Raw genomic sequence first — 13,068 nt, 5'->3', positions numbered from 1 at the left:
TTGTATGACCTGTGTGCCTATCTTCTCACAAATTATTATGTCAACGGAAGTTTTTATTTCGATAGTGTTTGTTAATAACATACTGAAACAAAGAAGAATCTAGGTACATACAGTGGAACCAAAAGGATAAGTATCAAAATAAAATTGGTAAATAATTAAAAACAATTTTTAACCCCCGATCCAAAAAGAAGGGTGTTATAAGTTTGACGACAATTTCTGTCTATCTGTGGCATTGTAGCTCTCAAACAGACAGACCTATTTTGATGCAGTTTTTTTACGTAAATGCGAATTTTCCTACGGTGGTTCTTACTAAGTTTCTTTAAAATCGGTTCAGCCGTTTTAGAGATATTGAACTTTGAAATGACAATGTCTAATTTTCTACATCAGTAATATAAGTTGCCGGAATTTCCGTGAAAATGTTCAGCTGTCATAGGGACTTCTCGTTTATCGACTTGCGATATACATATGTATATCGATAAATACAGAATATAATATTTAAAATATGATTACCAGTACAAGTAAACAACACGCAGTCTTATCGCGAATGAGCGATCTCTTCGAGATAACCTTTGGATACCAACATATTGGAAATTTTATATAGAAATTAATGTAAATATATAACATAACATTTTATTGTTTCTTATAAAAAACTGAACTGATTAAATATGACATTGTTAACTATTAACTTTTCATTGTTTTCATTGGAAATCTCTATTTCACATTTTCCACACTCAAACAAAACTTATCAGAAAGAGATCGCTCTTTAACGATAATACCTCCTGTTGTTACCTTTACTTTTAGTCTTCTTTAATATTTTAGATTAGATTTTAATATCGAAGGCGATAAACGAGAAGCCCCATGTGACAGCTGAAAAGTGCCACGAGAATTCCTACCTCTGGTAATCAGTTATCAGTTTTTTGTATACTTACCATCTTTTGCTTTCCATGGGTCAGAGGTCTGCTATAATTTTTTGACATTCTCGTGGTATTAAAACCAAACGGGTAGTAAAATTCCATTATAACTTTTTTTAAACGAAACTGTATCGTCGTAGGCCGTTACGGTCGTGGCGCGGTCGCGCGGATGAGAATAAACTAAGTAAAGAATAGACTTACGGTGGTTGTTGAGTGTTTTGATTTTGTTGAACTACCCACGTAGTTTTAATAATACAAGACATGTTGTACCTATTGTTTTCGTCCGCTTTTATTTTTTTATTCGACTGGTTGGCAACCGAACAAGTGGGTCTCCTGATGGTAAGAAATCACCACCGCCCATAAACATCTGCAATACCGATACGTTGCCAACCTAGACCGCTTGACTTGACGCGGGGATTTGTAGTTATTTAACGTGATAATATGCGATGAAGTTAGTTTCGTTCCAATAAATAAGTCTCTAAGTTTAGATAGATAGACAGATAAAAAACTTTATTCACAAACATGCCATGACAATTTTACAAAAATAAACAATTCAAGTTGTTACATATAAATGAAGTTGTCATGGCACAGCCGCGAAAAGGCGCCGACTCAGCATGTGCTGCTGCTGCCATGCGACATTGCTGTCACAGCGCTGATATTCTGTCGGAACCAGTAGGAGTTGACGCACTCAGTCACATACAATTTTTACTCTACTATAATATATAATTTAAGGTTTAAATAATAATCTTAACAGATATTATTTGAGTACCTACAGGTACCTAAAGCAAACAAAAACAAAGATTTTCGTAGCCTGGTTGTCAAACAGAACCGACGATACCGGGTTTAAGCATTGACCTGAAGCTTCTGGCAATCCAATAAATATGTTTTAAACCTTTGCTAAAACGAACTCCTCAAATAGGTGGAGGGATGAACTAAAAGAATTTCCTTGCTCACCCGCGACCTTACGATAGCTAAGCATATGCAAAATATGCGTGTTCATGCAGTTCCTCCACCTCTACACTGTAAGAACACACACAAATCACACAAACCCATCTATCACCACCACCACACTACACTGACGCGTTTCGAACTCAACCAGAGCTCATCTTCAGAGTGACACAACCGTACACCATGCTACCAGTTGTTAGACTAACGAACCACAACCACCGTTTTAATTTGTCACTGTAACTCCCAAGTACCCACATATATTTTATGAAACAAAACAAAACTACCTACAAATTATTAATAAATTTAACCGTCCTTCAAAACTACCTTGATTTTTATTTATTTACTGTCAAGGCATGTTTTATTAACTACCATTGCTGAAATTAGATCCAAGCCGTAGCAAGGGAGATGAAACTAAATTTACCTGCTCATTAATAATAGACCCCATACTTACTGTTGTATTTACCCTACCCCCCCCCACAACCCCTTGCCACAATAATGTAACACTTCATACGAATCTGAGTCCGATAAAGAATGATTTAATTCCAACAAATGTTTGGCAAAATTCGACTTATCAGGATGCTCATTCCTATATGCCGAATGCTCTTTAAATCTAGCATTAAAACTGCGACCCGTCTGACCAACATATACTTTACTGCAGTCATTACAAGTGAGCTTGTATAAGCTGCTTTTGTTGCTTGTAGGAGGAAGGATGTTATTCCAACACTTTGAGGCCAAATACTAACTTCCCCGCTGTCTTGTGTCTGTACGGGCAGAGTATACAGGCTCTGTTTGTTCGATATCTAGCTGCCATCGACGACCATTTCAGCCTTTTGTGGAGGTACTCAGGTGCACCAGTCCTCACAACATCAAAAAGCAAAGCAGCAAACAACAGTTCCCTGCGATGCGACACATTTAGCATGCCTGCGTTGTTTAAAAATGGAGTATAATAAGTATGGGAACGTGGATGAACAGGGAATGCAATATCTCACACAGGCATTTTGAAATCGTTGCAAAAGCTTATGAGTTTTCTTTAACAAACAAGAGCCAAAGGAAGTTAAACAATAGTTCAATTAGGAAAGAAGTTTCTCAATTAGGTACGGTTTGTCACCGGCATTGGCGAAACAAATAATATAATTAACAAAGCGTTTGCTTACGGAGGTCCATATCAATGAATTATTATTATAATAATTACTTTGCTCTCTCGCGACCATTTCATTTACATATGGAATTTATCATGAGCAATGCCGGTGGAGGAAAACATCGTGTGGAAACCTGCACACACTTGCAAAGAAATTCAATGATGGATGTGAAGCGCCCACGTGAGAAATATGGCCCAAGCCGTCTCATTTCAAGAAGTCTGTGCCCTGCAGCGGATATAAGTAGGGTGAGATAAAGATGATGATTATTTCATTTATTGAATCAGGCGTTACTTTGCAGAGGTCCATATCAATGAACTAGACACAATTAGATACTTTGCTTACCCAAACACATTTGCCTTGTCAGGTAAGTAAAATCGCTGTTTATAGTTCGATAATTATGTCATCAACATACAAACGTCAACATGTGTACCCATTATGTATGCCACATAATAGGAGTAAAAACTACATATTTACTACAAATGTTAGGCCTATGGTTGCACAGAGACGCCGCGCACGCGCAGGCACCGCTTGCATCATTGCACGCTGCATGCGTTGCAAAATAAAATGGCGGAGGAAATCGAACGCATTGCAATATTTGCCCGGTTCCCTGTTTGCATAGCGGTAACGGTACATCCTAAAACGATTAATCTTGAACTAAAAATTGTGGGTACTATACGAAAAAAATACTTATATTTAAGAAAATAAAACTGCAATACCCCTGGTGTTACAGATGTTAATGGGCGGTGGTGATCTCTTACCATCAGGAGACCCACGTGCTCGTTTGCCACCCAGTCGAAAAAAAACACATATTAAGAAACAATAACCAGGAATAAAACTTAACTATGAACAGAATATAATATAGTAGAGATTTGTATTGACTTGTTTTAATTTCGCGTTTATTAAAAAAAAATGTTTTTCATGTAAATTTTAAGCTAAAATATTTGACGAGTTTGAACTTACGACCTCCGATTTTCTAGTAATAAAAATAAATCTGTCCTTCACTATTTTAATTTACTTATAAGTATTTTTCTATAATGTTATCTCAGACATAAGTATTGACTTTTCACTGACTGAGAAACTATGAATAGTGACGCCGATGTTGGTTATAGCTTTATGGTGTCGCTAGCCAAAAAAAAAACCTATTGTTTTTTTTTAGTTCACCAAAATAGGTAAAATGTATTTTTTCACAATTAACAAATTTAGGATTCTTCTCAACAGAGGTTTTCCCGAACGGTGCTAGATTTTTGACATTCATAAAGTGCTAGCCTTATCTGAATAAAGATATTTTGATTTTGACTTTGGCTATTCAAAGAGGAAACGCTACCAGCATCAATTTTATTTAGTTTAATTTTTGTTTTTAAGTTTAGGATAGTTTTATGTACATACCAGTTTTAAATTTAACTATTGTCAAATAATATGCTTATCTTAGATTTTGCTGAGCAAGCATATTGCTGATAAAAAATAGGTCAAACGTAAAACTTTTGACAACGTTAATAAATAAAAAAAATCACAGATAAAGATGACGTCAGAGATCAACGAGTGGTACCGAGGCCGCAAGGTTCTGGTGACCGGCGCTTCAGGACTCATGGGCAAGGTGCTGATAGAGAAGCTTCTCTACTCCGTGCCCGACATCGGCTGCGTATACGCACTGGTGCGGCCGAAGCGCGGCAAAACGCCGGAGTCGCGTATCGAGGACATGTGGAAACTGCCCGTGAGTTTTAGGTCCTGTTTCACCACTCATTGATAATTTGTGACAGATATCGTCACTACTTTGAAAAAAGCTGATCTCAAAATCGATGATCTTTCCGAGTGAAATTAATGTACATTGTTTTAAGGGTCAAATTTGTTGACGTATTGATTTGAGATACGAGATTTTTTCAAAATAGTGACGATATGTATGTGATCTCGTCTCACTTACTGGGTCAAAACAAACAGAGACGACATCACAGATATCTGTCACATAAATTTTTGGCATGAGTGGTGAAACGCCCTTGGAGTCAGGAATTAAAAGCAACAGATCAAATATACGCGTAGTCCATTTTGTGCAAATCGCTGATTTAAAGACAAATTGTTTTATGGCTTTACCGAGTAGGTAAAGTCTAGGAAATATGAATTGACCATCTACATTATAAGCTTCACTAATTACATAACCATGTGACAAACCAGTAAGATGTAAGCAAATTGTTAAAGCTGCTTTTTTGGCGTTGCAGTGTGCTCCGCAACAATGATTTCAAGTCGCGGATGGCGAGCGTCTGTGATCGAGTTTAGCTCGACATGTCAGCTGTACTCGGTTTCGGACGTGAGTTGTCCGTTGTGTTGTCATTTACAATGAGTCTCACGGTAGTTTCATGTTAAAAATTTCAAGTCTTACCTAAGATTTACATAAAATGAGCGATTGACAGCGGTAGATAAACTCTCTTTTGTAAAATTATTATGGTTTATAAAAAAAAAACCAATTCATATTTCCTGAACTATCAGGTTTTGGGCTATAAATTAAAAACAGAGCTGTAACATTCTAAATTGGCTGTTTAAATTAGGTAACGGACAGCTTACTAAAGTGTCATTCCATGCTAAAACAACACACATTAAATTTTTAGGCCAAAGCAAAAATTTACTGTTAAAATGGCTTTTTAGATGTCTATACCTATCTAATAAAATTATCGTTTTATTAGGTGTGTTGTTAATGTGATGCTTGGACACGTACATTGCTCGCAAATTACTATTACCTTGATTGATTAATGTCTGTATTTACACAATAATTATTTTTTAATAAAACGTTGGATCTTTAGGCTACGTACGCACTATGCGCCTAACTGCGCAGTTTTAGCGCACCGTCTCTTTCTCAAGCGATATTTTGATGAGGGACGGCGCGCTTATATACCGCGCGATTAACCGCATAGTGTGTACGTAGCCTTACAAGGTACAATGGAAATAATATTGATTTTCTGTTTTCCATTTTTCAGCTTTTCTCGCGTTTAAGGGAAGAGAAATCACACATGATGCAAAAACTGATTCCAGTGACTGGTGACATACTATTTGACAATCTCGGAATCGAGGACAATATCCTTAAACTGCTTTACGATGAGGTAAGAACAGTAACAATAAGTTTTTTTTTAAAAAACATTTTTATTTCAAACTTTTTAACTGACTGTAATTTTAGATGATTGTATCTACTTGCATTTTCATCATAACTACAATTTTCGTACCAAATTTCAAGTCGAGGCCTTTCAACGTTGAGGAGTTCCGACCTGGGGGACAATCCTAGCTGGACCACCAGAATGCCACTAACAATTCTATTGTCTCCAAATTTAGATAAGTATATCAAATTTCAGATCAATCCGATCCCAAGAAGTAGTAAAAAATTAGTTTGTAAATACAGTACAGTCGAACCATATCATTCCTGTCACAATTAATTCCCTTGTCAAGCAATGCAATGTCACTATGACTTTTTCTACGAAAAAGTTCCACAGTGGTCACGATTCAGTTGGTTCGATAGTAGGTACATAGTTACATATGTATAAGTACGTACACGTGTTTTTTTTATCTTTATTTATTATGGAACTTTGATTAAACGATAATGAACATGTCAGTTCCCAAAGGCCTTAATTATAAAAACACCACAACAGCCATACGATTTAAATGAGTAACAACAAAAAGTAATTAAAAAAAACATAAACCTAGTACGTTTTGGTTCCTGCATCAGAGTGATAAAACGGAACCCTTATTATAATAGAATGGACTTCGCTATAAGGGTATCGTATTGAAAAGGTGGCTAATGGAACTGATGTGGTAGTGAGCAGCAATATTCTCTGTTGTGAACAAGAACTCCAAACTCCAGCACTGTGGTGTGACAAACCAGTGAAAACCAAGTTGAGAATGAAAAAATACCGGCCAAGTGCGAGTCGGACTCGCGCACCGAGGGTTCCTTATCAATATTTTTATTATAAAAAAAATTACGGTTCTCAATTTTTTTCCTTTATCTGTGCTATAAGACGTTGCTTCGTACCAAATTTCAAGATTCTGAGTTCACGGGAAGTACCCTGTAGGTTTTGATTCTCTTGCGAGTTTCGGATATTTGCGGAAATTTGCAGCATAAACGGCTGCATCTTTTGATTGCGTTGGTTTGATTTTTTCACAGCTCCAAGGGACAGTAGAACTGAGTATTTAATATAAATTTCAGCTTGATACCTCCACGCGTTCCTGAGAAAAGGGGTCTTGACAGACGGACGGACGGACGGACAACAAAGTGATCCTATAAGGGTTCCGTTTTTGTCTTTTGATATCTCAACGCTAACGCGGAACCCTAAAAATGACTTAGAAGAAAAAACTTGAAGTAAACCCAAGAGATATCTCATCACCAAGTTATAAACTATGCATACCTAAAACTAATGAACAAACACAGGTCATTTCAGGTTCGATTTCCTTAACAAATTATAAATGAAACTTCCATATCTTTTTCAGGTATCAGTAGTGTTCCACTTCGCAGCCAGTTTGCGACTAGAAGCACCTCTGAAGGAAGGACTAGAGATGAACACTAGAGGTACCCTACGTGTCTTGGATGTCGCGAGGAAGATGAGGAACATAGCTGCCTTCGTGCACCTCTCCACCGCTTTCTGTTACCCAGATTATGAGCGTATGGCTGAGCAGGTATGATCTTACACAACGGGCATGTTAAGTCTTGATTTTTATGCGAGTGAGTGCGGGATTATAATTTTATACGACTGCCCAAAGAAATTTTTGAATCCCAATGGATGCTGAGATCGCTTTGATGTTTGAAGAATAGAAAAAAAAATATCTACAAAACTACTTAATGCAGATTTTATTAATGCCTAGTCATCTCTTTTTTAAGGTGCATGACCCACCGAACGACCCCCACGAAGTGTTGCGCGCTGCGAGCTGGTTAACCGAGGATCAGCTCAAACTCCTCTCGCCATCAATCCTGAAGATGCATCCAAACTCCTACACCTACTCCAAGAGACTGGCCGAGGCTCTCGTGCGTGAGAGCCATCCGGAACTTCCATCTGTTATCGTGAGACCCAGTATAGGTAAATAATTTTATAAAAGAAAAACTTACCCTCGACAAACATGAGCCTTATTTTGGTTGCGAATTTAATCTCCATGTTTAGCCAATAAGACAAGAGTGCAGAGCAAGCTCTCGATGTCATGGACAATAGGATATTTTTTTTAAAGCAACACAAACAAATTAAAAAAATAACGAGTAATAATAATACATTACTAGTAACTAATGATTAATTGATTCTTAAAATTCTCAAAATGACTGATATATTTATACCTATAGACATGTTCACAATTTCTACTCTTTGTAAGTGAAATATACGATTTTACTCTGAAGTATGTTAGTACTATTATATATTCTGTGACTGAAGATAGGATTCCTGCTTACTTATTTGTCAATTAGCAGGGAGTAATTGATGTTCTTTACAATTCTAGTCACCCCCTCCTACAAAGACCCGATACCAGGCTGGGTGGACAATCTCAACGGGCCTATAGGCCTGATGGTTGGCGCCGGAAAGGGCGTCATCCGTTCCATGCACTGCTACGGCCACTACCATTGTGAGGTCATCCCTGTCGACATTGCCATTAACGCAATCATCGTCATTGCGTACAAGATTGGCACACAGACGCAGAGGTTCGTGTTTTCAATTACCTACTTTATCTGTGTTCGTATTGTATTTAGCACGAAATTGTAAAGGCCATATTATGAGACACACGTGTGAATTGCAGCAACTGGTACTTTGTCACTCTTTCAACAGATCAATGACAAATGAGTACAATGACAAAAGAAATACCAGACGACCGAATGGAACAGGCTTTTAGTAGATCGACCTATCTTACTTAATTTTCCCCACTTATATTTGTGGTAGGTGGTAGGTTTTTGTTATAGGCCAGTAACTTGGCTCGAAATTTGTCCACGAGGAATATTTAAAATTGGAATTTAGTAGCCATGCTAAAGTGTAGCCCATAGGTTCACAATCTTATTTTGCCTACCGCCCTGTTTGAGTTTTTCTTTTACATTTTATATTACCACTGCCCTATAAAAAAAATTCTAAAGCTACAACATCGCGATTCAGAATTTATGTTCTAGGCAATCCGCTTAACCGAACCACAGAATAGATATTAATAGGTACCTACCGAACTGTATCGTGCTTGCAGACTATAAACAAAGTTACATTCTTAAGTTTTCTTCTTCATATCACCGATATACTTTCAACGCTGTGCTTTTGCTTTGTTAAAACCGGATAGCCGAATGGCTTGGCTACAGAATGACAGAATCTACTAAAAAGCTCGAGGCCGGTCGGGCGGGGCCAATACCTTAATATGTATGAAAAGTGTATGTATAGTGTGTATGTATGTTGAGTGTTTCACACCTATTTAAACATGTAGTGTAGAATGGTTTTCCATCGCAGCATCGCAGCATTGTGTCTTCACTATACAAGGTATGAAGATACTAAATTAAATCAGAGATCTTTTATTAAAAAGAAAAGTTCGTATTTATCGTGCTCTCTCTATTTTATTAGCTTCAGTAGGTGTACCCATCGTACAGGCACAGCCGTTTTGATATTTGACACTAATGAATAATAAAGTTCCATATTAATGGATATGAAAATGTCACTCATTTAATACAACAATTGATTGACAGTTCGTATGCCGTTGTGTTCCAAGTGAAATCTGACTTTTCCCGATGGAAATAGGTACTTACATTATTCACTATTCTAATCTATACTGTATAACACAAGCATTGCTCACTTTGGGTTTGCAGGTGGTAGGACCTTGTGCAAGGTCCGCCCGGATTGCTACCACCATCTTGCTCGCTAATCCTGCCGTAAAGCAGCAGTGGTTGCACTGTTGTGTTTCGGCGTGGAGAGTAAGACAGCCGGTGAAATTACTGGCACTTGAGGTATCCCATCTTAGGCGTCTAGGTTAGCAACGCATCTGCAATACCCCTGGTGTTGCATGCAGATGTTTATGGGCGGTGGTGATCTCTTAAAATCAGGAGACCCACTTGCTCGTTTGCCATCCAGTCGAATAAAAAAAAAATAGGTCAATGTTGGTGTCAATTGTTCCATGATGTTTATTTATATTTAAAAAAAACTGTAAGTGAATAATTTTTCTAACGCTCGGGATCGCAATCAAATGACAGTTTTTGTATTTGAAATCTGTCATTTAATTGCTATCGCGAGCGTCAGAAACGTTAGGCAATACGGGCCTCTGCAGGGCTACTCCGAAACTCGAAACTCGAAGTTCGTGTCGTGCGGTCCCTCTCGCTCTCGTATTAAATAGTATAAGTGTCAGAGGGACCGCTCGACACGAACTTCGAGTTTCGAGTTTCGGAGTAGGTAGCCTGGTGCCAGCTACTTACTACTACGCTTCATACCTTAACACTGACTTACCTACATCGTTATCTGTGGTATTTGCAGACCTCCAGCGCTCCCTGTCTACAACATAACCACTGGAGACGACAGAGACACCACCTGGAAACAAGTCCTGGATAACGGAAAGGCAACCATTCGCAAATACCCATTCGAAGGTCCATTGTGGTACCCTGATGGGAACATTAGACACAACAAGTTCATCCATAGCCTTTGTGTGTTCTTTTATCATATCATACCGGCTTATCTGATTGACTTTTTGATGCTGATATTTGGACAGAAACGATTGTAAGTATTGTCATAAAGTACCTACCTACTTTAGTTTGCATTAACTATTATTATATAAGTAAATAAAAAAATTGACGAAGAATTGTATGATCGTGCATCACTTTAGATCGGCTGAACCATAACTTCGACGTAATATTCTGGAGAGTAAGACTTTGAACATGAAACTACCGTGGGACTCACTCATATTAAATGTTATTATAACGGATAACTTACGTCTTAAACCGAGTTTAGCTCGACAGGTTTCGGGCTATTTCATAGCCCTTCCTCTCAGGAGCACGCGAACGCGAGAAACGCGAGAACGCGAGATTTGACTGTGTTTGCCCACAATAGAAAGTTCATCTGACTCATTAAGTAAGTATATTTTTCAAACTTTCAGCATGGTTAAGATCCAGAACAGAATATCGACCGGCCTAGAAGTTCTCCAATACTTCACGACGAGAGAGTGGTGGTTCGACACCAATAATTTCAAAGCTTTGCCGGGTTCACTGAACCCTGTGGACCATAAGCTGTTCCCCATGGACCTGAGTATTATCCAGGATGAACCGTATATTGAGAGTTGCATGATTGGCGGGAAGTTGTATTGCTTGAAGGAAAAGATGGAGAATCTACCGAAAGCAAGGCTGCAGAACAACATGTAAGTTTATTGTTTTCGCAATTTCAGCTTATTATTATTTGTACCTGGAACTTCATCGTCATTATAACGGCCTATTCCACTGCTTGCCACAGGCCGAAGCCGTGGCGGCCTAGTGGTTTGACATATCGCCTCTCAAGCGGAAGATCGTGGGTTCAAACCCTGGCTCGCACCTATGAGTTTTTGGAAATGCATGTGCGAAAATACATTTAAAATTTACCACGAGCTTTACGGTAAGGAAAACATCGTGAGGAAACCTGCACAACCTGCGAAGAAAATCGATGATGTGCGTGAAGTTCCCAATCCCCCACTGAACCGGGCGGGAACTTAACGCGACATTTTATTATTTTGAGACGTTGACTTTTAAGGCCCGGATGTAATAATCACCTAATTTAACTGCGCACTGTTTGATTTGTGTAATTTTGTATACCTATGTCTCACGAGACCTCGAGTAATAAGTACTATATACATACTAGCTTTTGCCCGCGGCTTCGCCCGCGTGGAATTCGGTTATCGCGCGCTGTTCCCTCGGGCACTGTGCATTTTTCCGGGATAAAAAGTAGCCTATATCACTCTCTGGCCCATAAACTATCCCTATGCCAAAAATTACGTCGATCAGCCGCTTCGTTTCGACGTGAAAGACGGACAAACATACACACAAACATACAAACACACACACTTTCGCATTTATAATATTAAGTACGGAAGTATTGATTTACAGTAAAAAAAGTTATAGTGCAATTTTAGGCCATAAATAAAATGTTGTTTGTTTTATTTCAGTCTCTGGATTCTGGATAAACTGGTGACGGTGTTCTTCTACCTCTTCATCATTTCCTGTATGGCGGCATATTTTGAACCAATCAGAGAAGTTCTATCTCACGGAGGACCCCTCGTTCGTCATTTGCCTTTTGTTGGGAAGGCGGTGTTTCAAGACTAATAAAAATAAATAAGATCGTTGTCACAGACTACAATCGAGATTTGGGAAATTTTAAGAAGTGCTTTGCTCGAATGTTTTGTAGGTAATAGTTCGCCTGCCAAGCAAGAGCTTTACCAATTGCATCGAAGCTCTGTTTTCAACTTTTTATTCGTTATATGTGCTTGAAGTCTGTCTTGATAGAAGGTATGTGTTGTAATTATGGTAGACAGTGTACCTAGTGTGTCTTTTAACTGAAGAGACGTGTAAAAAGAAAATGATCAAATACTGTCGGTGGAATCTTCAGAAGACCGATACCAATTTCGCCAAAACTTGGTATATTATTCTGTTGTGGTTATTAAGTTTTAAATATATATGTCGGCGGCCGATCGTAAAATCCGCCAGATCTCGAAATTCCTAGGCATATCATGAAATGGCGCCATTTCATGATATGCCTAAGTTGGCCAGGCATATCACGATGGATGTGCCTGAGAAACAATACGGCAGATCGATTAGAGCAACGCATTCGCCGATATTCCTAGTTCTATACCGGGCACATCGTGATATGCCGAAAAAAATAAAAAATTAGGTACGACGAGCGAAGCGAGGAGTGGTTAGTATGAATTATGAGCACAACGCACGAGCCGAGCGAGCGAAGCGAGCGTGCCGCGGCAGCGGCCGGCGAAGTGCCAGAACCGATATGGCGACGTTACATGATATGCCTAGGAATTTCATGATCTGCCTAAACGTCACCAGGCAAATCGTTAAACGGTGAGTTTTAAACGATATGGCGGATGTCTCTTAGCCAATTCATGAAATGGCGCCATTTCACGATATGCCTAGGAAT

At 38.6% G+C, this 13,068-nt stretch overlaps 1 protein-coding gene across 1 annotated transcript; it reads left to right on the top strand.

Moving 5' to 3' along the window:
* Positions 1–4,511: 4,511 nt before the first annotated feature.
* Positions 4,512–12,641, top strand: LOC141428041 (putative fatty acyl-CoA reductase CG5065; the record flags this gene model as incomplete). The annotated part of the gene is given in 8 exon segments (XM_074087736.1): positions 4,512–4,709; positions 5,962–6,084; positions 7,460–7,645; positions 7,848–8,043; positions 8,450–8,648; positions 10,438–10,677; positions 11,054–11,311; positions 12,089–12,641. Coding segments are annotated over 8 exon segments (1,551 nt in total). The 3' UTR covers positions 12,246–12,641.
* Between the last annotated feature and the right edge of the window lie 427 nt (positions 12,642–13,068).

Source organism: Choristoneura fumiferana, chromosome 5 (genome assembly GCF_025370935.1).
Source record: "Choristoneura fumiferana chromosome 5, NRCan_CFum_1, whole genome shotgun sequence".
Lineage (NCBI taxonomy): Eukaryota > Metazoa > Arthropoda > Insecta > Lepidoptera > Tortricidae > Choristoneura > Choristoneura fumiferana.
Note: the sequence above shows the minus strand (reverse complement) of the source record. Positions and strands in the feature narration are given on the sequence as shown.